Source organism: Dipodomys spectabilis, unplaced genomic scaffold (genome assembly GCF_019054845.1).
Source record: "Dipodomys spectabilis isolate Male_0828 unplaced genomic scaffold, ASM1905484v1 ptg000002l, whole genome shotgun sequence".
In the NCBI taxonomy this organism is placed as follows: domain Eukaryota; kingdom Metazoa; phylum Chordata; class Mammalia; order Rodentia; family Heteromyidae; genus Dipodomys; species Dipodomys spectabilis.
Window position 1 is genome coordinate 15,027,986 of NW_024870679.1, and position 27,905 is coordinate 15,055,890.

A 27,905-nucleotide genomic window follows, 5' to 3' on the forward strand; every position below is an offset into this window, starting at 1 on the left:
TATAAATGATGGGCTTCTGTGGAAGCCAATCTTTCATATCTGTTGTGTATCTCAACCTTTTATTTTAAAGGTCTAAAAACTACGTATGCCCATCTTTAAGCTTTATAAGCTGGAGTGTCTTCCATATTTTCAATTTAATTGGCTTTTTACAGCCAAGCTTCTCTTTTCGACCCTTAAATTTAGACTATTAAAAGCATTAAAGTACAATAAAATAAGAATAAAAGCCAAGCTAAGAAAGTGGCTTACATTTTAGACTGAACAATTTCCTTTATTAAATTCAGATCACAAATTTCAATTTAACTTAATAGTGGCTCGAGTTATCATCTAAAATAATGGCTTTCCACTAAGATGATGTAAATCTGTCCCTCTGTCTCAATCCCATCTTGACAGTATCTGAAAATAACTTTGGTTTACAACTGGGAGAGACATGCCATGTAACAGGATGTTTGCTAAGCAGTGGAGAATATCTGTGCTGAAGATTAAAGAAGAAAGAAGGAAAAGAGAAAGTATATGTGTGTATATTTACATAATATATAATACACACATATGTATACTGTAAGTGACACTGAATGAAATCTCTTCTTTCTATCTAGTATAAAGTTTAATTGAAAAAAATTAGGATAGACACTCAAAACTGGCACAAAATACAAATCTTTAAAAGAGTACATTTTGTAAAATTCTTCAAAGATTTTTAATAAGGTGAAAATTTCCCCTATTTAAATAAGCATTTTTAAAGAAGTAAACTTACAAGAGGCATGGCAGCGATGAAGTTGAATAAGTATTTCTTGAAATCTTTACTGCTACGACCAATGATACCACTGCAAACCATGACATGCAATGCATTAGTTGCAAAAAAAGCAAAATATAACATTAAATAAACTTCTATAAAGCTCTAAAATTGCTTGGAATTCCTACGGAATCAAAATAGGAAAAAAAAGATATGAAAAAAACATTTTCTTACTAAACAAGTTTGCAACTTTTGAAATGTCACCATCTTAAATAAAGCTTGATTGAACCTCACTATAAATGAGAACATTTAATAAGAAGGTCCTGGGTTAGGTCATGGAGTCAGGTGGGGTTGGGGGAGACACAGCTGCCACAAATGGAGTCTAGCTAGTCAAATAATTAACAACTGCATATAGCTCCAGGGATGGGAAACTGTGATGCCACGAATAAATCAAGCTAGCATTTGTGCGCGCGCGCGCGCGCGCGCGTGTGTGTGTGTGTGTGTGTGTGTGTGTGTGTCTGTCTGTCTGTCTGTCTGTCTGACTGACTGACTATTTGTCTCCTGGAGCTTGAACTCAGGGCATGGATGCTATTCCTTAGATTTTTTTCCTCAAGGCTAGCCCTCTAACACTTGAGCCACAGTGCCATTTCCAGCTTTTTCTGAGTAGTTTATCCAATAAAAGAGTCTCAATCTTTCCTGGTGGGCTGGCCTTGAATCACGATCCTCAGATCTATGTTTTCAAGTATTTGACATCCTTGATTCTCACTGACATGAACAAATGATGGCACAAAAAAAGACTAAACCTTTAAAGGCTTTGTAGGCCATTAATTTCTACTTGCAACTACTCAGTTCTGCCATGAGAAAGTAGAAGTAGCTCCTGTGGGATTTTAAAATTTTACTTATATATAAGGTTAGCAGTGGGATGTCACCTGTGAATTCCAACTGGCCCACCCTGGGACTACCAACAGGTGAAGTCTCAGGATGGCTCTGTAGACAGGCAGGTCCCTTATGATGTCAAACAAAATCAGCTACTGTTTCATCTACTTTTGTTCTGTTTTATATATTCATCTTTTAAAAATATATGGATGGGCTGGGAAGGTGGCTCAGTGGTAGAGAGCTTGCCTTGCATGCCTGAGGCCCTGGGTTCGATTCCTCGGCACCACATAAACAGAAAAAGCCAGAAGTGGCGCTGTGGCTCTAGTGGTAGGGCGCTAGCCTTGAGCTGAAGAGCTGAGGGACAGCTCCCAGCCCAGAGTTCAGGCCCCATGACGACAAAAAAGGTAGGTAGGTAGGTAGGTAGGTAGGTAGGTGTAAGGTTCGCTCCTGGATGGCAAGCAGACTCCACCCTCCTCGCAGCAAAGTCTCCACCCAGTACCTGCGTTACCTAGGCAACTGGGACACCTGGAAGAGGTCACATCTGCATCCGCTGAGGTCACATCTGAATTTGATGTGGCCACACCTTTCTCCGCCCATACCCTACATAAGGCCTAGCCCAGGCCCAGACTCTCTCTCTTTTCTCTCTGTTCGTTTCTAGCTCTTGCTCTTCTTTTCTAGCTCTCTCTCTCTGCTCTAGCTCTTTCCTCTCTCTTTCCCAGCCACGTGGAGTGCCAACCTTGCCTGGTCCCAGCAGGTCTACTGAATAAACCTACCCCTTACCTGAATACCACGTGCGTGGTGCAGTTCTTACTCGGCCACCTCTTTTTAAAAACCTAACATAAATGGTGCCGTGACTCGGATAAAGGCTTATAGTCAGGAAAGCTGGGATTTCTCTTTTTTTTTCCTCTTTTTTCTTTTTTTGTTCTTCCCTTTTTGCTCTGAGGAATACCCACAGTTCTGACGGCCTTTTGCGAACCAGTCTGTCTGCGGCGGAATCAGCGCATCGATACCATTGCTGCCTTCACATCCACGTCCACACCACTTCTCTACTCTGGTGAGTGAAACTACTCTACGGCTCTCTGTTACTCAGTCTCTGTCCAGACGTGGCGCCACGCCAGAGAGCTCCTACGGCCTTTAGCTAAAAGGCCGGTCACCTCTGAAGCCGAGGACGCTTGGCTTTGGGGGCTTGGCCATTTCTCTCTAGAGGGCTCTGGGGGAAGTCGGGACGCCGCTTCTGCCTGGTCAGCTCTCCTTCACTCACCAGACTGACTCTACTCATTTAATGGGGTGCTACGAATCACGCCTGAGCCGTAAAACCCCTTTGAAATGTCTCCTGCGCTCCCTGGAAAGCCAGAGAGCCTCATTTTTATGCCATTCTCAGAAGTACAGTTTTTGCTACTGCAATGGTAAATGATCAGAAGTCTGTTTACTTTCGGGCTCTCTTTGCTCTCTCTCTGCCATTCATGTCCAACTTTCCCTATCTCTCCCTTTCTCTTTTCTACATTTTGGCTTGTGCCCTGAAGAGTGCGACGCAGGCTGGGTCCCAGGGACCCCCCTCTAGGTTCCCTCTCAAAGGCTAGCCAATGTAGGCTTGGTCTATTTGTTCAGGCTTTCTTTGCATTCTTTCAGAAATTCGCCATCTTGAATTCGCCATCTTGGCCACGTGGTGGGTTAAGGGTTTGGCCCCATCTGACCCTTAACCTTCCACTAAGTTTACTACTCCATCTATTCTAAGGTGCCTTGCTAACAAGTTGCTCTTTTCACAGGCCCTGGTAACGGAGGCCCAACCATCTGATATGCTTTGTTAGCAAAGATGTCTAAATGTTGTCGAAATTTTAGGTTTTGAGTTTTGCCTTTTTTGTTTTGTGTTGTATATTCTACTACTGACTACATGGTTCTAAAATACTGGACATATCTATGCTAAAATTCTCATCACATCTAATGAGTTTTGTTATTTCAGAATATTTGTTGGTCAATTCTTGATAAGAACCAGGTAAGCTCTACTTATTCTACTTGATCTCCTTGTTGCTTTAATTGGAAATAATAAAGGGCTTTTGTGGCAAAGATTTTGGTTCAAAGCCAGTCCAGGCTGAAAAATCCCTAAGACTCCATCTCCCAACTAACCTGCGAAGAGCCAGGCTGGAAGATAGATAGGTAGATAAATAGATAGATAGATAGATAGATAGATGGATGTAAATAAGAGTATATATTAAGAATTTAAAGTAAGTTTGCTATTTCATTGTAGTTTTAATTCTTATTAATATTCCCAAATATAATAAAATAATATTTTGAATATTGTGCTAAATGATTTACACCTAACTCCTCACAAAAATATTGCTGGTATACAATAAGAAAATAATTTTCTTTGAATTGGAGGAAATCTGGGTTAAACAAAGCCAGTATGTATCTTGTTTGTTTGGTTTTTTTTGCTGGTCCTGGAGCCTGAACTCAGGACCTGGGCACTCAAGTCTAGTGCTCTACCACTTAAGCCACAGTGCCACTTTCTCCTTTTTTCTGAGTAGTTTACTGGAGATAAGCATCCCAGACTTTTCTGCCCTGGGGGTAGCTTTGAATCACCATCCTCAGATCTCAGCCTCAGCCAGAATTACAGACAGGCATAAGCCACTAGTACCCAGCTCTAACAAGTATCTTTACCAAAGAACTTCTCAACGATTTTAATACAGAATGAGATCATTCTAGCACTCTGAGAATGGTTTACAGCATGTAACATTTCCTTGATAATACTTCAGGGGAAAACTAGAAAAATTAAGTCTGATTCTGATATAACTTTTAAAAAGCAAAAATGCTTTTCTAAAAACATTTGAAATAGGAAAATGTTAAAACAGAACTATACAAAAATGGTGCTTAGTGTGAATATTAGAAAAAAACAAGCAATTAGAAGAGTACCAAACGTTTACAAGTTTAAGCTAACATTTTTTTAAACAAACAAACCATGTAAAACCAAAGTGCTTTCATGCTGCCCGAGCTGTGACACACTTAAGATTATAAGATACTGGTGAAGCACATGCCAGCACTCAACAATGGATTACCAGTGGAGTAGCAGCAATAAATTTAAAAAATGGTTTTCTGAATAAAGCCTTATTCCTGCTTATTATTCCACTGCAAAAGAAAAATAATAATTAATAAAGAATATCTTTACTGTAGATCTACTCACTACTACCTCTAAAATATGTAAGGATCTCTAGAGAAGTTTGGTGATTTTAATATGCTGCTTGTATGGGCAAAAATAAAACGTATCTTGAAGCCCATTAAGAACCACAACTTGAGGCTAGGAAGGTGGCTCAGTGGTAGAGGGCTTTCCTTGCATGCCTGAGGCCCTGGGTTCAGTTCCTCAGCACCACATAAGCAAAAAGAAAAAAAAAAGCCAGAAGTGGCGCTGTGGCTCAAGTGGTAGAGTGCTAGCCTTGAGCTGAAAAGCTGAGGGACAGCGCCCAGGCCCAGAGTTCAGGCCCCACAACCGGACCCCCCCCCCAAAAAAAAAAAGAAAAAAGAAAAAAAGTAGTGACAGCCTTGAGCAAAAAGCATGAGGCCCTGAGTTCAAGCCCTAGGACCAGCATACAAAAAAATTAAAATAAAAACTAAAAAAAAGAAAATATTAAAAAAAAAAAAAAAGAACCACAACTCCTCCTGGAGACTTTCTAAGCAGCAAAAAAAAAATGAATTTAAACCTACTTAGGAAGAAGCCAAAAGGAAACAGATAACTCTATTTACAATGTAGCTTTAACAGTAAGATACAGAAACATGTTAATTTTCTGATAAAATTCTACTACATTAAGAATGTGTCATATTTTAAACCTTTAACTTGGAAAATATTAAATGTTAATATTTAAGCAAATATAAAGATTTCATATACAGCAGATGTTCAAAAATATTTACTTAGGGTAAAGCTAACAAAGTAAATGACGACTTTATAACTGACAAGTATTAGTTGAGGGTATGAGAAGTTCTTTGTACTATTTTGCAACTTTTCTGTAAGGTTTAAGATACCAAACTAATGTTTCATAAAATCTTTTTGAGAATTTGTAGAAAAAATTATAAACAAATTTTTATTTCACAATTTAAAAACTGAGTATCCAATAGGTTGACTACCTACAGGAAATACAAATTGGCCTGTACTACACAGTAGCTTCCTCTTGTCCACTATCATCCATTAAGTTACATATCACCTGCTCTTGGTGATGCATTTTTCTCAGGTTTTTAAATATTTGAGAAAATCAAAAGCCAGCATCTGTAGAATTAAGGTTGAATATCCCTAATTTAGAAAAAAGTAATATTCTTTTTGATTACAAAAGTATGAAATTATAAAATAAGAATAAAATAGAAAAACTTTAAATAATAAATTTCCAATCCAGTCCATTACTACAAAATGTATTTTATAATGTGGGTGATTCTAAACAGGTTCCTAAGATGATGATGTACCTAGCAGCTGCCACAAGGAAATTAACAAACAATACATAGTTGAGGGAAGGCAACTGTATTTTTACCAACAGATAAGGCATTTAAAATTAGAGATGAAATTGTCAAAGGAAAAGCTTAAGTTTACAAGTTACGTTAAAAAATATATTCTATCCATCATGTATACATATGGCTCAAATTACTTGTGCATGAAGTTTACAGAAGCCAAACCTAGTAATAAAAATTTATTCCCCTAAAGCTGGTATCATAGGAGCAATGAACAAGCATTCCAATTATGTTTACATTTAAGTTCTTAGAATTTGTTGTAGGATTCCTCACTAGGTGTGCCCATGCACACGTATGTGTGCACACACACACACACACACACAAGCCCCTACAAACACCCTTCAAAGGAGAGCAGACAATCAACAAGCCTGGAACTCCTGATTTTTAAAGCATTCATTTAAAATATGGATTTACAGCAAAGAATCATAGACAGACTGGGAAAATTCTCTAACATGAATGAAAAGGACCATGGAGAGATAGAAAACACACTCCAAGCTTTAAAACACACACACACAAATAAAACCAAAATTAATAGCTTCAGATATCAAATGTTTCATATTTGAAAGTATAATTCCTATACGAACAAATGTCCAAGCCGGGCGCCGGTTGCTCACACCTTTAATCCTAGCTACTCAGGAGGCTGAGATCTGAGGATTGCGGTTCAAAGCCAGCCCAGGCAGAAAAGTCCATGAGACTCTTATCTCCAATAAACCACTAGAAAACCAGAAGTGGCGCTGTGGCTCAAGCGGTAGAGCACTCGCCTTGAGCTGAAGAGCGCAGGGACAGCACCCAAGCCCAGAGTTCAAGCTGCACAACCGACTAAAAAAAATGTCCATACAAAAGACAGTTGATGGAAATTTTAAAAAATTATAACCATACTTCAATGCATGATAAAGAAATTTCCTAGAAAATAGAATATAATTGCCAGCTGAAAACAGTAGAGAAATTTAAAAGTAACAAAACAATTAGGTCAGGAGGGTTCAACAATTAATCAAGTATTCCAGAAAAAATATGGGAAGAATTGTTTTAAGAAGACAACAAAAATTTTTCCAGAATGAAGAACAAATTTTTAGGTTGAAAAGAACCTATCCAGTGTCCTGCACAATTAATGATGAAAAAAAAATCTTAACAATGGTCAGTAAAATTGTCAAACACTAATAAGACATCAACAATTAAAATATTTTCTAATGTTTAAAGCATTGTTTTTGAGGGGAAGTCAGAATCTCTACTAAAGAAGGGGAAACAAGAATATAACTAGATCCAATACTTAACATAAGATCTGCAGTTATGTAGTATTTAATTTTTTTAGCTTAGGGTGTTTCCAAAAGTAATGGCTAACCAAGCCAGAATTGCTAGGATGGTACACTCAGTAGCAGTTCTTACACTTCCACCAATTATCCTAGTCTGCCCACAACCAGAGTTGAGAGCTAGGATAGCAAAAGTGCTTCAAAATTCCAGTGAAAAAACGACTTCCAACTTGGAATGAACAAATGCATCTAAATTATTAATTAATAGCTTCAGATCTGCAAAGTCTCAAAACTTTTACTTTCCTTGTTCCTTTTCACAGAAAGATTGTTTGCCAAAATGAGAAAGTAAAATTAGGGCAAAATAATAGTAAAAGATCCAGGAAACAGATTATTTAATGCAGAAAACAGATGAAAGAAATTTATTCCCAAAATAATGATAAAAACAGTTCAAACATAACTGCTATTCAGTGGGTCTGATCAGAGCCAGAACACAAGGAGAGGGTAAAAGCACACACAAAACTGACTGATTATTTGGTATGTTTGACCATGTTACAATGTTATCAAGATTTTATAATACTTCCAAAAACCTTGAGCTGAACGACAGAGAATAGCAGGCAAAAGTTAATTTCAAAAAAAAACTTTTTTTTGTTTGCCAGGGCAAACAAAATTCTGTAAAGCCCAGCATGTGGCTTAGCTATAAATAGTTAAGGTAACAGTTAATAACAGTTAATAATAACAATAAATTGCAGTATAACATTGAGAAGATGGATACAGGCATGGTAATACAAAAGAGAGTTTTCTCCTCCCAAATTAGGAAACAAATATATACTCTAACACTGAAACATGGACAAAAAGTTACACAAGGTATTGTTAACAAAATGCAATCATAAAAAAAACTGGGAAACAATGTTTAAATACGTGACAAATTAGGAGGACAAGTACCTTTCAATGAGTGTCCCATTTTGAATCATCCAAACATCACAGTATGTTCTAGATACCAGCATAACAGCAATAAGTATCAAATATCCTGTCTAAAATAAACCAAATATAGTAAACTTCATGCATTTTAAAGTTAGAACAAATAATACCTTGGCAAAATTTTTTTGTTTCAGATTTCAAAGCTTTATGTAAGTTAGTGTAGTTGGTCTACATTTTAACTGTAGTCGATTTTTAAATATAGTTTAAAAGGGACTTAAAATAACAATATAAATGGAAGAGTCTTTACAAACCATTTAATATTCTTATCCAAAATTCCAAGGTGAATTTTTAAAATTTATTTTTGTTGAATTATAAAGGTGATATACAGAAGGGTTACAGTTAAATAAGTCAGGTTATGAGTACATTTCTTTTTTTTTCTTTTTACTTTTTTTTTTTTTTTTGGTCGGTCTTGGGGCTTGAACTCTGGGCCTGAGTGCTGTCCCTCAGCTCTTCAGCTCAGGGCTAGCGTTCTAACACTTTAGCTACAGTGCCACTTCTGGTTTTCTGGTGGTTTACTGGAGATAAGAGTTTCACAGACTTTCCTGCCCGGGTTGGCTTTGAACCGCAATCCTCAGATCTCAGCCTCCTGAGTAGCTAGGATTACAGGCGTGAGCCACCGGCGCCCAGCTATGAGTACATTTCTTTTTGGACAGTCACCCTTTCCCTCACTCTCTCCCAAGGTGAATCTTAAGTAAGTCAAACAATTTACCTTCAAAGGGTCAAGGACAGAAATTTAACTTATGAACAATTCATAAGTTATAATGTCAATATGAACATTTAGTTCAACTTGTTAGAAAAGTCTCTAATAGTGTCCCTGTCTTCACAAGGTTTTCAATTAACCTATTAATTAAAGTAAGATTCATGTGTAAGTTATAATATTCAATATACATATGTGAAAACAGACTTAGGTAAATTGAGGGGATGGGTAGAAGAGATAAGAGAGAATGATGAAAGGGGTGACACTGATCAAAATAAATTGTACAGCTACTTAAGGATGTTTTCTAAAAAAGAATGAAATGTGAACAGAAAAACAACAGACAAATTTATTCATATTTGTATAATTCATATCAATGATGGATGGCAAGGTCTGAATAGCAAAAGCCACTTATGGCTTTACGAGTATGTTAAATATGTTAAACAGACCAAGTAAAACAATAAAGATTAAGAGCAAAGAAAGGCTTAGGATTTAGCAGGGGGAAAAAATATATTAAACCATATGAAGTATGGCTGGTATTGCATATCCAGCAGAGTTTATACAACCTAGAAACAAAACATAGAGATGAAAATCAGAGCAAAGAGCTTTGGAACATGGGAGGCAGAACTTGTTAGACAAACACTATGTTCCAAATTACTGAAATAAGGGACAACTGAATCTTTCACTTAATTTTTACAAAACAAATACTGTTTAGAGAAGGAAAAGCCTTTAAAAATACAGCCTTTAAATGAAATACAAGGCAGATTCATAGCAGGTTAAGCATTACATGGAATCATAAGAAAACATCAAAGAGTCTGTGTGAATGAGCTGTGATACCTGCTACCCCAAGGTTTGCTATTTTCCTAACTGATCTTACCATTCCTAAGTAGGTATTCAACCAACAGCAGAAGAATCTATTGACTTTAATGAATACTAACCACAGACACATCATGCCACCTTTTAATTCAGATCTTAAATATCTCAATTCAAAATTAATCACTGGAGTATAAAAGCTTATTTACTTTTCTCTCATTCTAAAAATATCATAATTAAAACAATGTTCTTAGAACCACCACTATTTCCTTATTAATGTGTTTATGCAATAGAAACTAGAGTTCCTTGATGTAGGCAGTCCATCCCTCAGCTTTTAATATGTGAGAAATTCCAAACAGTCGCATGCAGCATTTTCATTTCTCTAACTCTACCTTCATCTTTGGTGCTTTGTAAGGGAGTTTAATTTGCTTTCTTGAACTGGAGTTTGAGTGAGATTAGATTTTTTTCCCCCTAAAATTACTCTGGCTAGAGCCAGATGAAAATAGAAGGCTGCAAAATAATCCTCTCACGAACTCCTGAGGACCTGTCCATGCCTCATTCATTTTACATGTAGCAAACCCTCCATCACTTTAAAAAAAAATGAGCATTGAGTTGGTAACTGGATTAGAGGGGTGATATGTCACTCTTCCCAGAAAAGTTTGTATTTTAAATAAAAGGTCTTCAGAGCCAGATGGGCTGTAGAATTAATAATTAATAATGAGTTATGCCTAAATAGTAGTAACGCTTTCACAAAAAAAGGTAAAGCAGTGTTAAAGGTTATCTATTAAGCATACTGTTTGGGGGCAGAGGGGCAGGATGTCAGAGACAAGAGGCTGTCACTGCAAATGAATGGAGGCCCAGAGCACAGGACAAGGGCTGGGCTGAGAAGAGGAAGAAGGGCAAGGCCTACATTGGAAGAACCAAATTCTCCTAGGAGCTGCAGTGCTTGTTACGCATTGTATCTTTGTCTCACTACTGCTATAAACAAATGCTTCTTAAAATTTTAACAATGGGAAGGGAAGCATTGCTTTCAGAAATAAATTGGACAGAAAAAAATAAAGCTTTTAAAATGAGGTCTTAAGATTACACCTAATTAAAGATCACTGTAACATCCAGGAGAAAAAAATAGAGGAAAAAATCAGATGGCAGTAACTAAAAGGATGAGATATGAGAAGAAAGAATCGGAGATGGTGATACATCTGGTTATAGAATGAGAGAATGCTGAGGCGAGGAAAGGCTGGGAATATGGCACTACTTACTAACCATTAAAATTTTTGTGAAATAATGACAAAATCATCAGCTCATTTCCTAAAAATTCAGAATTCAGAAACTATTTGAAGTATCAAATATATATATATATATATATATATATATATAAACAACTAAAAAGAAACAACTCTCAAACGTATCCCATATTACTGATTTCCAAAAGCTTTGTCTTTTAAAACTGCATCTTGTTTTTGACAGTACTAATTATAATAAAACAACAGCACTTAAGGTAGCTACAGTACAATATACTAGCATATCACAGAAAGTACAAGGAAAAAGTATCTCAAAAGGTACTTTAAAAAATTGCCATTGATTAAGAGTACTCACATGACAAATGACAATTCTGAGATAAATTTATTATTGTTCTGATCTCATGTATCTTGAATTGCTATCCATTTAATGTTGTAATCTTGTAAGACTTACCTCTTTACAAAATGTTCTAGGGACCATAATTTTCAGAATCTGTGAGAGCCTTGATAAAAACACCCTGTCCACCACAGCTCGCTCTTTTCTTCCTTCTTTCTATATTTGGAAGAGAAAGAAAAAAAGACCATTTAAGATAGCTGTAACAAATGCATAACAATTAGATTGAAGAACCACATTTAGTGCAAGTCAATTACACAGGCAACCATTAAAACAGATGTTGCACTTAGAAAGCATATATATGCTGCTCTTCATATTCAAACACTGAATAAAGAGGTGAGATGTGAACATCCAGGAGTAATGGACCAGTAAGTGTAAAATAGCAAAGTGAAGGTATGTTTGAAGGAGGAATAAAACAGCCAGTCTGAATGCAGTGAGGAAAAAGGTACAGTAGTAAAGGAAGTCAAAGAAACAATGAAGTACTAATTTAAAAAAATATTATCCTTATCCACTTCTTGATTAATAGAAGACTTGTTCTTTTTTCATCCTTAACAGGATGGTCTCTGACTAATTACAAAAAAAGTCTACATTCCCAGTTTCATCATTTAACATTTCTAATCGACAGTCAGGTACTGGTGGCTCACACTACCACTAGTATCTGTAACCTAGATACTTGATAGGCTGATACCTAAGGATGGATTCAAAACCAGCCTGGACAGCAAAGCCCATGAGACTCTTATTGCCAATTAAATAGCAAAGAAGCTAGACTGGAGATGTGATGATTCAAGTGACAGTATGCTTGCTGGGAGAAAAACAAGCCCATGGAAAGCATGGGATGCTGTAAGTTCACACCCTGGTGCACCATGAAAAAAGAAAGTTAACATTTCCAATATGCAATATGCCAATGCACTATTCTCTTCCTAATAAATTCGAGGAGAAACATAGATAAAAGTAAATAAGTAAGTCATACGAAAAAAGAATGACTGGGACAGGATGACCATAAAGATCCTGACATTTAATCTGAGAGAAAGTGACGCCACATGCCTATTTAGAAGGAAAGAAGGGGCACCGGGAACACTGAGTACAAAAACCCAGTGCTGGTGATAGAACTACAGCACCCACTGAGCATCAAGATGCTACAGCCAAGGAACAAGAATGACAGAAAGATAGAGCCTCAAGGCCACAGTAAAGTTTGTGTCAGTGAAGAGTGACTTAAGATAACTTTATAGTCCTTAGAAATCACTTTGTTTTCAATTGCCCATGAAAACGTAAGTACAAAATAATTTGCAAACATAAAGAAGTAACATAAAAGCCTGGCGTTAAACTCACCTGGCTTACAGATTTATTCTATGCAGTTTTGACCAAACACAGTCAAAATGATAGCCAATTTTTCAAAAATCAGATGGAATTTCAACAACAAAAAAAGTAAATATCCAGATGCACATTATCCAGCTCAACTGATGGAGAAAAACTCTCCAGCAGTCCCATATTATCAGCTGTTTAAAATCACTATCTGCTGAGTATTTCCCTATCATTAATTCTGTGAAAATATGTCTCCCAAAAAGTAAGGTATACATGAAAGTGCTTAAGTGATGGAGTAAAAATTTAAGATTTGTTGAAAGACAGCATGCCATTAGCTGAAGGTGTCAGCACTATGGGAAAAAATGAAGCACCCACAGTAGTGTTGAACTCAAAGCATCCTGCACATGCAGTTTTTCCTCACTGCTCATAACAATGGTCAGCAATATTTACTTTACAACTCTTAAACTGGGAAAACAGGCAAGAGAAACTACCTGGAAAAGGCAAGAGAGGCCGAACTTGATCTCATGCCTCATTCTTTCCAGGCATTTATGGGCATAGCTCACTAACTTGGTTAACTACTGTGCAGCTCAAACTCAGGACCTGGGAGCTGTCCCTGAGTTTTTGTGCTCAAGGTTATTAGCATTCTGCTACTTGAATCACAGCTCCATTTCTGGCTTTTTGGTGGTTAACTGGAGGTAACAGTCTCATAGACTTTCCTACTTGGCTGACTTCAAACCACCATTCTCAAATCTCAGCCTCCTGAATTACAGGCATAAGCCAGTAGTGCCTTACTCTATTGTGCTCTTAACAAATGCCCATAATAGACCAAATAATACTAGACCAACATTAGTGTAAATGTGCTTTAATTAAGTTACTAACTTGATGAACTAATAGTTTTATCACTCAATCAGAATAAACTACTTTCTCTGTGTCAGACACTGTGCTAAGTGCTTTATCTAAGACTCCTAATAGGTACTGAGTATAGTTCAAAACTGTACAGAGGGAGGAAAAAAGCTGTACACTGAGAAGCCTGAAGCCATTGTGTTAATAGCGGCATGATCCAAGGTACTATTCCAATGTTTAAACATCCCAAAATTTAGAACTTTTTTTTCCCCAATGCTAAGGATTGAACACAGGACCTTGTGCATGCTAAGCAAGCACTCTACCATTGAACTGCACCACAGCCCACTTCTAATATTTAAGAAATAATCATTTAAACACTTTGGTCACATAAGTTTAACATGGAAATGATGGAAAAGGGAAAAAAAACAAGCCCTACTAAAAATCATTTAAGAAATTAAAAATAATAAATAATAAACCAGAAAAATAAGTGTAATTTTCAGGAGTAACAATGACAAAGATCAATGCCCTATCTTAGAAAACTGGGATGCGCTGTGATTAAAAAGGCAATGTTTGAACTAAATAAAAGGCCATGTGGTGCTAACAATAGTATAAATATTCACTTATATTGCTGGAGAATGTGTAAATTGGTACTATTATATGTCATCCATTACAATGGAAAATGTATAGTGACTATAAGATATAAAATAAACCAACAGATTTACTGTTTGGAATCTTTTCTCCATATATTCTTGTATATCCTGTATATATGCTCAGTTATGTAAATGGGAAAAAATGTACACTGTTTATAATACCATATAATTTAAAACAACCTAAATGTACATCATTATTACATGAATTATAGTAAATGTATTCATTGCAATTATGGTAAATCTATTCACTGCAAGTTATAAACAATTATAAAATAGGAAAAAGCTCATATTCATACAACAGAAAACTGTACTATAAATTAATTATATCTCATGCCAAGCATCTCAACATTGTGGAGACTCAGGCCAGAGTATCACAAGTTCAAGGCCAATCTAGGATACACAGTGAGTTTGAGGCCAGCCTGGGCTACACATAAAAATCCTACTTCAATAAACAAAATGATGGCACATGTGGTTCCTGCCTGTAATCTTAATTAATTTGGACACTAACACCTGGAGTATCATGGTTCAAAGTCAGCCAGAGCAGAAAAGTCTGGAGAGACTACATCGCCAATTAAGCACTAAATGTCAAAGCAGACATGGCTCAAGTGGTAGAGCACTAGCCATAAGCAAGAGAGCCAAACAGGCCTTGAGACTAAGCCCCATTAACAGCACATACATACACACACAAAAAAATTAGATCTCCAGCTAGCAACATGGATGGCTCTAAAAGGCATTACACAGGAAAAATATAGAATGAGATACATAAATCATTTTATAGTGAATGTATGAAATTTCTAAATATGTAAAATAACCCTACCTATATTGTTTATGGAGATACATATATATATACATACACACACACACCTCAAATATATAATGATACATACAGGAATATTAAATACCAAACCCAGCACAGTGTTTACTTTTATGTTTTAAATTTAACAATATGTATTAAGCCAAAGTAAATGAAGTATTTTAAAGTCAGACTATCTCTCTATTATTTTCTAACTAACTCCTTTGTTCCTCCTTAAATCTTATATCTTACAAGATTGTCTCACCCTATCCCTTCCCAAAGATTATGATTACAATAAAAAAAAAACTAATGAGAAAAGAGTTGTTTTTATGATGCTTTCTCTCTACATTCACTGTAGAAAAATTTTACAATCCTAATGAGCAAAAATTTAAATATCTATCCCTACCATCTGGAGACATCAGCTGTTAATCTTTGGCATGTATTCTACCACCTTTCTTTTTAGCATATCTGTATATATACACTTCTTAAGAACTTCACAAGCATAGAACTAGGATATAGCTTTTATGCTTTTTACTAACAATCATATAATCTAACCTAAAATAACCTTGTTCACACTAAACAACCTGAAAATAACTATGTACTGAAACAAAAAAATACAGAAAAATAGGAAATACAAAATAAGTGAGATGAATCTAGCCATCCTAGAACTTAAAGACACATAACATGCTGACAACAGATATTTTATAAATAAGACAGCTCAGATATGAGAGATATGAGATATGAGTGATAAATATGTCAGAAGACTGGATTTACACGTATCTTGTCCCATTTTTTTAAACACTAAGAAACTAAAAAACAAGAATGCTGACATTGGGCTGGGAAGATGGCTCAGTGGTAGAGCGCTTGCCTTGCAGGCCTGAGGCCCTGGGTTCGATTCCTCAGCACCACATAAGCAAAAAGAAAAAAGCCAGAAGTGGCGCTGTGGCTCAAGTGGTAGAGCGCTAGCCTTGAGCTGAGGGACAGCACCCAGGCCCAGAGTTCAGGCCCCACGACCGGACCCAAAAAAAAAAAAGAATGCTGACATCAATCTTCAGGATATTTAAAAAACTACACAATAATATGGAGGAATGGGAAAGACTTAAAGCTGAAAGCTAGCTTAAGCTTACTAAAAATAAGTCATATTAAACTGCTCTAATTTTTCCCTTTGTTAAAGATACTATTCAAGCATATTAGCTGACATGTAGAGAAGCTTACTAGCTTCATAAGGGTATGAACTCATTTTTATTACTGCCACATGTTGTAAGCCAAGAATAATGCCAGGCATGAGAGGTTTGATAAATATTGAGATTAATTTAATAAATGAATTAATAAATTATATAAGAATTGTCATGCTTCTTGTAGAAATGGAGAAATAAAAACCAGGTTTCAAAGGTCAGGTGTACTGGCTAATAGCTATAATTCCCAGCCACCTGGAAGGTGGAAATTGAGGGGGGATCATAGCTCAGGCAAAAGCACAAAACCCTAGCTGAAGAATAAAAAAACAAAAAGGGATGGTGGTAGAGCATCTGCCTAATGAATATAAAGCCCTAAATTCAAACCTCAGGAAAGAAAGAAAGGAAGGAAGGAAGGAAGGAAGGAAGGAAGGAAGGAAGGAAAGAAAGAAAGAAAGAAAGAGAGAGAGAAAGAAAGAGAGAGAGAAAGAGAGGGAGGGAGAGAGGGAGGGAGGGAGGGAGGGAGGGAAGGAAGGAAGGAAGGAAGGAAAGAAAGAAAGAGATGGAAAGAGAGAAAGAAAGAAAGAGAGAGAGAGAAAGAGAAAGAGAGAGAGAGAGGGAGAGAGAGAGAGGGAGGGAGGGAGGGAGGGAGGGAAGGAGGAAGGGAGGGAGGAAAGGAAGGAAGGAAGGAAAAGAAAAGAAGGAAAGAAAGAGAAGGAAAGAAATAGAGAAAGAGAGAGAGAAAGAAAGAAAGAAACTAACAGATTTTGCTAGTTATATGTAGTTACAGCTAAGTAAACCATAACCTAAACACTAAGATTAAGTAATGTTACAGAGTAATAGCTTTGATCTTTATTTAGTCAATAACTAGCAACAATTTTGAATAGAGTGCAAATTATTAACCTTGAACTTAACATACTGGATGTAAGAATTACATCTAAAATTACACTGTACAGTGAAGTACAATAATGTTTGCAGAGATAAATTAACATTTATTTAGCTCAAACCCTAGTATCACTTCTTTAAAAAGATAGGCATAAAGAGCCACATATTATATTATTCTATTTATATAAAATGTCAGAATAGATGAACCAATAGAGAATGTAGATTACTGGTTCTCAGGAGTTCAGGGAACAGGGTAATAAGGAGTGACTGCTATTGGAATATGGGATTTTATTGGAGATTTTGGAAATTTGTCTAAAACAAGACAATGGTAGTAGCCATTCAACTTTGTGACTACACTAATAACTGATTATTTATATGCTTAAAATAAATATTATAGTTTGTGAATGGTTCAATTAAGCTGTTGTTAAAAAAGAGACAACTCGGGGCTGAGAAGGTGGTAGAGTGCTTGCCTTGCATGCATGAGGCCCTGGGTTTGATTCCTCAGCACCACATAAGCAGAAAAAGCCAGAAGTGATGCTGTGGCTCAAGTGGTAAAGTGCAAGCCTTGAGCTGAAGAGCTAAGGGATAGCGCCCAGGCCCAGAGTTCAGGCCCCACAACTGACCGAGAGAGAGAGAGAGAGAGAGAGAGAGAGAGAGAGAGAGAGAGAGAGAGAGAGAGAGAGAGCTCACTAGACATTATGTTGGAAAGGAACTATACAACTTCAGAGGGAGCAGGTTGGGAGGGGGAAAACCTGGGAGAAATGAGGGAGAGGGTGACACTGTTTAAAAAGAAATGTACTCATTACCTGATTATGTAAATGTAACCTCTCTGTAAATCACCTTTACAATTAAAAAAAGGGATATTCTTTCTAGAACATCTATGAATGACAAATGAATAAAAAATTAACAGCTTAAAAAAAGAATACACAAAAAATATAAATAAATAAAAAAGATAAATCAGCTGATGAATACAAGATGTAGGAAATCTGTCCAAGGAACTGTTCATCAGAAAGGTATCTGAAGGTTATAATTTATATTAATTTAATGTAAGCAATAGTTACCACAAAATAAGTAAAAGGAATTTTAGGCTGAATTTTAATAATATGGGATTCATACAAAGCAATACAATACTGATAGTTAATCAGTCAATCAATCATTAAGCTAGATGAATGCAGGGTACAGTGGCACACACTTGTAATCCCAGGATTAAGAGAGATGACTCGGAAGATTGAGAGCCTGAGGCCAACTTTGGCTCCATAACAAGATCTTGTCTTAAAATTTAAAAAGATTTTTTTTTAAAAGAGTAAGTAAGAGACACAGCACTGGCCAGCATATTGAAGAAGCTTCAGGTAAAGCAGCAGGGGATTTGGGACTTGGAGGTGGAGGGAATCTGGTGAACCTGGGTCCCATGGATGGGCTGGGCCTGGCTGCACCTAGCCGGGGAATCCCAGAGGAGCCTTGAATCAAAATGCTTCATGGAACCACCATGCTAGCCTTCAAGTTTCCCCATGAAGTCATTGTTACAGCTGTCTCAGGCCACAGCAGGGGGTTACATTGCTTCACATACAGTGAAGAAAGTAACAGGGATCAACCGTTATCTTCTGGGTACCCTAGCTGGGGGTGGACTGCAGCTTCTGGGAGTGGCTGTTGGCTGGGCAGTGTCAAATCTATCAGCTATCAGTTTTGAAATAAGGAACGCATCTCGGTAGCAGCTACCTCCATGATTCTTACCTCCATGATTCAACACAGTGTATCAGTACAAAGGCATGGGGCTGTCCAAGGGCACCATGACCTATGGCTGGGATAAGAGAGGACCTGTACTCCACTATGTGGACAGTGAAGGGAATGGGATCTCTGGAGCCTTGGCCATAGGTTCTGGCTCTGTATATGCCTATGTGGTCATGGATGGAGGCTACTCCTATGACTGGAAGTGGCAGCAGCCTATGATCTGGCCTGCCAAGCCATCTAGTAAGCCCCCTACAGAGACATCTACTCAGGAGGCTCAGTCAACCTCCACCACTTTTGTGAAAACAGCTGGAGCAAGTCTCCAGAGACAATGTAGCCGATTTACATGAAAAGTATCTACCCCCTAAAGGATGGATTTCTTGGGGTGACTGTCACTGGCAGTATTACAACACCCCTTCTAGAGTAGAGGAGTCCACAGTTGTATCTGTACCTTTTTTATAAAGCCCCTGTGATCACTGTGTGTCACCAGTTATAAATGAGCCGCTACAAAGGCCACTGGTTTTTTTTACTTTGTTGAATGTTACCATTGTAGCACTCAATTCGGGGGTGGGGAGAGGAGAATAAATAAGATGGAGGATAAATCTAATCATGGGGTAGACCTAATAAAATTATGACTACTTCCTTAGAACATTATACTCTCCAGTAAATGAACAGAGTCAAATAAATGCTCAAGAACACATACCAGGACTCTACTCCAGAAACAATTATAGTATGTAGTAGACAAAAGTGATACTTTTAAGTTCCTTTCTAATCCTAAAATTCTGTAAATTATTGCAATTCAAAAACTTATGACAAAATAAAATAGATCCATGAAATCTCAAGAAGTAGATAATTTAAAATGTTTACCTCATTGTTCTGTAATGGTGGTTTTCCACTTTTCTTACTGCAGAGTAAAGGAAAAAGAGAAAGCTTTACTTTATTGCAAAGTCTTATCACCATTAAAATAATTTTAAGATGTCAAAAAAGAGTATACCAAATTCTCAAAATGATTATCTTCACTTTTATATACTACTGAAACAAAAATCTACTTACTAGAATAGTCCAGTTTTTTTTCATTATTGTCTTCTTTATTTAATATACTGGAGATTGAACCCAGGGCCTCATGCATACTAGGCAAGTAAGTATTATACCACCTGAGCCATGTCTCTGGTCTTCCAACTGCTTCTTTACAAGTTGAATATGCCCAACTTTAAATGCTGAGAGTCATAGGTGCTTCAGATTTTAGAGTTTTTTCAATTTTTGAAATATTTGCATATACTTTATCTACTGAATATCCTGAATCTGAAAATCCAGGGTCTCAAAAACTTTCATATTTTAGATTTCTGATTTTCAAATTAGGAATAGTTTATATCTACTAATTATTATTTATAAAAAATGATCAAGTATTTATATATTTATGTACTTATATTTTTTATATATTATATATTTATAAAGTGATCAAGTACCACTACATAGCAGTATGTTCAATAATGTTTATGATACATGTATGCAAATATTCACATACAATACTTTCTAAGTCCTCCCATGGGAAGGTGAAAGTATATTTCTATTTTTTTGCAGGGGGAGGGGTGATTTTGGGGTTTGAACTCAGGGTCTTGCATTTACTTGGTTTGCTTGTTCAGCTTTCCCTGAAACACTTGAGCAATACCTTCAACCTTGCTTTTTGCTACTTATTTTAGAGATATAATCTCACAGACTTTCCTGTCTGAGTTGCTTCAAGCTGGGAGTCTCTCTTATCTATCTCAGCCACCTAAGTAGCCAACAGGTCAGCCACTGGAGTCAGCTATTCCTCCATTCTTTTTTTCTTTCTTTTTTTTGGGGGGTCCGGTCGTGGGGCCTGAACTCTTGGCCTGGATGCTGTTTCCTCAGCTCTTTAGCTCAAGGCTAGCCACCTTCCCAGCCCCTCCTCCATTCTTGAATCAGATCTTGACCACATGAACTGTTTTGGCCAATGGGACATTAGCAAACTGATGTAAATGAAAGCTAGATGTTTTAGTCAGACTTTTCATTGTTGTGTCAATTATGGAAGGGACACCTTAGGAAGAAAATATGATACGGGCTCCCAGTTTCAGGCCATCAGGGTAGAATCAGTGGGATAAAAAGAGTAGCTCACTTTTTGGTGACCAAGAAAAAGAGAAAGCATGCTTCCTCTTCCTTCCCCTCTTATTCCATCCAGGCATCCGGTGTATTGGCTAGTGCTGCTAACCATGAACACATGCCTAAACAAGGCAGGTCATTCCCACTTAGTTTATTCTCTCTGGAAATGCCCTCACAAACACACTAAAGGTGTACTTTACTAATCTCCTAGACACTTCTCAATATAATCAAGTTAACAATCAAGATTAAAAATGTCTGTGCACTGGGCCTCTCTTTTGCTACCAGAAATCTTCACACAGGGAACCCTAGGTTAGTACTCTAAAGGACAAAAGACCAAAAAAAAACCTGTGTCAGTACCCTACCACAAATGAGGAAATTAGCCTAGAAAAAGTAGTAGCTCAGGGCTGGGAAGGTGGCTCAGTGGTAGAGCGCTTGCCTTGCATGCATGAGGCTCTGGGTTCAATTCCTCAGCACCACATAAGCAGAAAAAGCCGGAAGTGGCTCAAGTGGTGGAGTGCTAGTCTTGAGCTGAGGCACTGAGGAACAGTGCCTAGGCCCAGAGTTCAGGCCCATGACTGAAAACAAAAAGACAAAATAAAAATAAAAATAATAGTAGAAAAAGTAGTAGCTCAAGTAGTAGCCTCTGCTGCCTCCTTAACAATATAATTAATCAGGCTTAAGTCCTCTTCAAAACATACTACACCAGGATACCCTGTGCTGATCACATTTTTTTTTCAGTTTTTATTTGTACTTATTTCCAGTAAACTAGTCCTATGAGATCAGAAGTTAGTATAGATTTGTTTGTCTAAATTTGAAGTGATGACACATCTGGGATGCAAAATACCTGCCAGAAATCAAAACCAATGAATGGAAGGCACAGAGAGCAAGTATGGACAGAACTCAAACTACAGGCTCAGCAAAATTCCAGCCTAGCAGATAGAAGCAAGTACTGTCCTTCAGAAGACTCTCAATTAAGCTGAAAATGTTCAAGCCATCATACCTCAGCTTTGCTCAGATTCCAAACACATGCAGCCCCTGGGAAGTCAAGATGGTGGGAGAGTCTCAGCAGCTTGGGCAGACTCGTGACTTGGGCAAAAAGGGCTACCACATGTTTATATTCCTCAGACCTAGGCATCAAGGCCTTCCTTCTATAAAGGGAACTGATGTTCTGAGTCACATTTTATAAAACTTTCATCTATAAGACCTTTACTGAACACCGTGTCTACAAAAAAAATGTGTTGACATTAATCAAAAAAATCCAAGATCTGGTTCTTTGGAAAAGAAATCACCCAATGATTGGATTTTAAAAGAAAGAGTGCAGAAACACAAGATAAAAAATAAACTGATCACAAAACTTTTGAAAGACTTCTCTTTAAAAATACAAATGAACTTTGTTGCTTTGTATGTCCCTCCCCCATGGTATAACCCCTGCTTTCACTGTATTTGATGTTGGTATATGTGGAGGGGAAGGGAAAAAACAAATCGTTAAAACAGAGATACAGGAGGACCCACTGCAACAATGAGATGTACAAGTCGTTATGTCGAAAAACCAATTTTACAACTTTGGAGGGGGGGGGGGATGCATGTAATTGTAACCCCTCTGTACAGTATTTTCACAATAAAAAAAAGTCTATAAAAAAATACAAATGTACTGGATCATTTTACATAAGATTAGGATTTTCTAAAATTGATCTCCCAGCAGAGAGAGAGAAAAAAAAACTAAATAAACTACAGCATTGAGAACCTGAGAAAGTTACCAGATATCTCCTACCTACCCACCTCCTCAGAAAAAGCTTCATAATGGGAATTGTACACAATGGCAGAGAAGAGACAGTTACAACGTTGTAACTGTTCTAGGGCATAGATCAAGAAGAAGAAAAAAAGCTTTCATGTTACTTTTGCTTCAAGTGAAACATTAACACCAAAACCTAACCCAAAAAAACAAACACTAAATGAAAACACAAGACATACTGATTTGTTTAACTTCAGAATAAGAGAATATACTACCTATTCAAAAATTAGTACTGTCATAAAACTTGAAAAATAAACACATAATCACTTTAACAATAAACCCACAACCAGCCCTCAAGAACTTCATGATCTAGCTCTGGCCCTGATTTCCAGATTCATTTCCTCCCATTGTGCTCAAGTTACCTTAATACATCAGGTTGAACTAGGTGTATTTACAAATGTCTGACCATTTCCCACTTATAAAATGGCAATTCCACATGCTTCTACCTAACACTTTACATTCCACCATGTTTATATACACTACCTGCTTCTGCATAAAAAGATTCTCAGTCATCCTGCTTAATTCCTGCTTGTCTTTTCAACTCAGCCCTTCTTAGAATAGAATGATCATCTCTATCAGTTCAGAATGATCTTTGCTTACACCTACCATCACGATAAACTGTACCTCCATTTTCAGTTTCAAACCAGACAGGACAATAAATTATATGGTGACCCATCTTAAATGGGTCCATTCTCTCCCCTTACAGTTCACTGGATATCTGTGTCTCCTCCACAAGCTGTGCCCTTCCTCCCCGACCCATGGTCAGCTCAAGGAGAGCCCTGCTTCGTTCATCTCTGTATCCATGATGCCAAGGCTATCCCCAGCTCATGGACAGTACTACTGAAACTCAGGCCTTGTTTTGTCTTCACAAAACAGAACCTTTTTTCTTATTTTTTGGTGCCTGTACAGAGGCTTAAATTCAGGGCCTTGCACTCTTGCTTGGCTTTTTCTGATCACTGCTAATGCTCGACCACTTGGGTCACACTCCCACTCTGCCTACAAAACAATTTTTTTTAAATATACAATTGAAATTAAATCATCAATAGATTTAACACATTTCACACTGCTGAAAAAAATTACACCACATGACACATACATAAATCAGGAGGAAAGAAATTGGAGGTACCATTCTAAGATGCTTTTTACTCTCTGGAAGGTACATGGCCTACAAACACTTGCTTGAAAACTGGAGTGCATGTTAAAATTTGTTGGTTAACTAGCAAAAGAAAAAAGGGGAAATAACTTCCAAAGTATTGGAAGGAGTAAAAATAAAATAATAAAGTTGGGGAAATAACTTCCAAAGTATTGGAAGGAGTAAAAATAAAATAATAAAGTTAAGACTTCTATTGTCTCACAAGCAAAATCAGGCAAAACAAGAAACTGTCAAGCTATCTCCAGAACTGAGAGAAAAAAAAACTTATTTACAAATAACTGAGCTTGAGAATTGTTTGTTACATAGCAATAAGTAACAAACATGTTAAATTATATTTATAAAACACCATGGGAGCCGGGTGCAGGTGGCTCATGTTTGTAATCCTAGCTTACTCAAGAGGCTGAGATCTGAGCATCATAATTTGAAGCCAGCCAGGCAGAAAAGTCTGTGAGGCTGTGACTTTCACTTAATCAGCTAAAGGTCACAAATGGAGTTATAGCTCAAGTGGAAGAGCTCCAGCCTTGTGCAAAAAAGCCTAAGGACAGTGCCCACACCTTGAGTAATCTAAAAAAAAAACAAAAACAAAAACAAAACAAAACAACAACCACCTGTGGAATCCAATTAAAAGTGTTATTTCTGAGAGATTTTTACAACCACCAATACATACATTAGGAAACAAAAGAAGTTCTACAACTGCTGAAAAATTGCTATCATGTTAAGAAAACATTAACTGAAGAAATACAAATAAGAGCAAATGCAAATAAAAGCAAAAGAGTTTTTTAAAAAACAGATAATAAAGAGGTAAAGAAGCCTGCTGCTGGTGGCTCTCACCTGTAATCCTAGCTACTCAGGAAACTGAGATCTGAGGATCACAGTTCAAAGCCAGCCTGCCCAGGAAAGTCCGTGAGACTCTTATCTCCAATAAACCACTCAGAAAACGTGAAGTGGTGCTGTGGCTCAAGTGGTAGAGTGCTAGCTTGAGCTGAAATGCTGAGGGATAGCACCCAGGCCCAGAGTTCAAGCCCCATGACTGACAAAAAAAAAAAGGTAAAGAAAAACTACACATGAGATTTTTTTAAAAATAACACAGAAATCCACGGCAAGGTTGATTCAACAAAGAAAAGGCAATATAAGCAAGATTTAAACTACTGATATATTGGAAGCAGTCCTCACCAAAATCCATACATACCAATTCCAAAATTTATAGAGAAATAATACCAATGTAAGAAGAGTTGATAACTGAGTCACAGATTTCCAAGGTCTACTGCACTCACAAATAGCACTCTTGCACAGCACCTACAAAACAGGTTCCTTTCTCGAGAACTTCACAGTAAACGCAAAAAAGGCACCTGAAACATTTAAAGATGATTCTGGGAACATGGCTAACAGTAACTATATAACTTGCACACTATAAAAGCTGATGGAATAATAAGAAAAAAAAACTCATATATTTTTCATCTAGATTTCTAATTAACATTTTACTACCTTGGCTTTGTTTTTTTCTTTACTTCATACTCTTTGTTCACACACAGTTTTTTTCTAAACCTTCTGAAAGTAATTAATCCTTAAATGTTCAGTGTTGATTTTCTTAAAAAAAATAAAATAAACACAGAGGACTGGGAGGTGGCTTAGTGGCAGAGTGCTTGTCTTGTATGCATGAGGCCCTGGGTTCGAGTCCTCAACACCACATAAGCAGAAAAAAATGGAAGTGGTGCTGTGGCTCAAGTGGTAGAGCGTTAGCCTTGAGCTGAAGAGCTGAGGGACAGTGCCCAGGCCCAGAGTTCAGGCCCCATGACCAGAAAAAAAAAAAATTTCATATAACCAAAGTATAATTACCAAAATCAGGAAATTAACATTGACATAATCATTATAAACTCACCTAGGAGTCTATCCAAGTTTTTACAATGGTCCCAAATACTTCCTACATTCAACTCACTGTTTTTTACTTGTTGTCATTCACACCCTGTTAATTCCCACCAATTGTATTGTTTTCTGATTTATCTATCAGGTTTCCTTTTGTACAAAACAAGCAAATGTGTCTGAACTTCCTTTTCGGAGCAAAGCCTAGCCTAAAGGAAATACTATACTGACCAGTACCCTACAGCTCCTTTTCAGAACAAAGCCTGGCCTTAAGGAAATACTGTACTGACCAGTACGAGAACACAATGTGAGTAACACAGGAACAAAGCAGAGGAAAGAAACAGCCTGGAGTGCTAAGGCAGCAAGCAGTGGGAGTGGTACACATGCCAGGAGGTAGTAAGAAGTTGTTCCAGGGCACAAATTAGAAAAACTCTCCTAAATCAAAAGCTGCGAAGAAGTAATTTCAGGGCGAGGAAGAAAAAAATTAAGAAGCAATAATATAGAATCAAAGTTAAATAATTTACAAAACTATTTTTAAAAATAAGGATAAGAACATCCCTATAGAAAATGGACAAAACATATCAGAAAGACATTTCTAGGAGATAAAATCTATAACATGAACTCAGCCAAAAAAAAAAAAAAAAAAACTGAGAAGCAATTACACTACATAAAACAGAATTTATAAAACTTTCAAAAGTGGCAATAAAAGAATTGAAATTTTTAAGACAAATCACTTTAAAATTAAGAAACTAGAAGAAATGTGAAAGCAAATAAACACAATAGTCAAACGTGAACAAACACAACCTATACACAAATAGAAAATTGATACATTTGACTTGGAAAAGTGATAAATTATGTCAATAAACAAAGGTGCCTTAATTTTAAAAACTTGTCCTAAACTAAGAAAACTAAAGCAAGTTAATTGAATACTAAAACTATAACTCAAAAATAAACTTCTCAGCTGGGCACTAATGGCTCACACATGTAATCCTAGCTACTCAGAAGGCTGAGCTTTGGCTCAAAACCAGCATCGGCTGGCTCTTATCTCCAATTAATCACAGTGGAACTCTGGCTCCAGTGATAGAGTGCTAGCCTAAAGCAAAATGAACTCTAGGTCAGTGCTCAGACCCAGAGTTCAAACCTCAGGACAAGCAGAAAGAAGAAAGAAAGAGACAAAGATAGAAAGAAAGGGGGGGGGGGGGGGGAGGAAGGGAGGAAGGGAAGGAAAGGAAAGAAGGGAAGGAAGGGAAGGAAAGGAAGAAGGGAGGAGGAGGCAGGAAGGCAAGAAGGCAGAGAGGCAGGCAGGCAAGGCAGGCAAGGCAGGCAGGCAAGGCAAGCAAGGAAAGCTCTTCTGAAATTGTTTTCTTCCACATTTTACTGTTTTCCTTTTGTTGGTCTTATGTGGGTTGTGCTAAGAAAACAACTGAGTAACATATTTAAGATATTCAAGAAAAGAAAACATGAACCAAAGATTTCATTATCTTATCAAGTTTTTAAGTATAAAAACTAAGCTATACGTAACATGAAAGCATTTAAGGGATACCATCCCATGGACATTTGGATAAAAAGAATAATTATGGAACCATGGAGATAAGAGAAAACATTAAAGAAAATTAATTGGAGATAAGAGCCAGCCCATGAGGTTTTGAATCAAATCTCAGCCTTCTGAGTAGCTAGGATTATAGGTGTAAGCCACTAGTGCCTAGCTGAGAATTTTCTTTCTGAGTTATAGTTTTAAAAAACATTAAAGATACATTTGCTTGTAGAACAAAGACTAAGTTGAGAGTTAAGAGAATAATGGAAGAATGAGAAGAGCACGTGTAAAGAAATTAAACTGTTCTCAAAATTCATACTGATGGTAAAAGTATCTGCATTACCACTTCAGCTCTGGATATGTCAAGTAGGGTTACTTACAGATAGCAGGATAAGCTAACTTACAAAACCAAAACCTGCTGACAACAGACATGACAGGTTACAAAAGAATGGGCACTTGATCTTTGTCACCTCAACTTCACAGGAAACAGAAAAAAGATCAACCAATGACAAATCCATCCTCTCTTTCTCTACCATATTTCCTTTTTATAAAAACCTTCCTATCATCTTTTTTTATGTTTACATCTTCCATGAATTCTCTTACCAGATAAAGGCACAAAGGTCAAGCTT

The 27,905-nt window shown here is 37.0% G+C and overlaps 1 protein-coding gene and 1 pseudogene across 2 annotated transcripts in view; one reads left to right on the forward strand and one right to left on the reverse strand.

Annotated features, from left to right (window-relative positions):
• Window positions 1–27,905, reverse strand: part of Abcd3 (ATP binding cassette subfamily D member 3) — a 61,949-nt gene that overhangs the window by 24,057 nt on the left and 9,987 nt on the right. For both annotated transcript variants that reach the window (XM_042676723.1, XM_042676731.1), the window contains exons 2-5: window positions 19,687–19,723; window positions 11,510–11,608; window positions 8,275–8,363; window positions 749–818 (exon numbers count right to left, since the gene is read on the reverse strand). In XM_042676723.1, the coding sequence (XP_042532657.1) occupies window positions 749–818; window positions 8,275–8,363; window positions 11,510–11,608; window positions 19,687–19,723 (295 nt within the window). The remainder of the gene's footprint in view (window positions 1–748; window positions 819–8,274; window positions 8,364–11,509; window positions 11,609–19,686; window positions 19,724–27,905) is intronic.
• Window positions 13,807–19,281, forward strand: LOC122107672 (annotated as a pseudogene).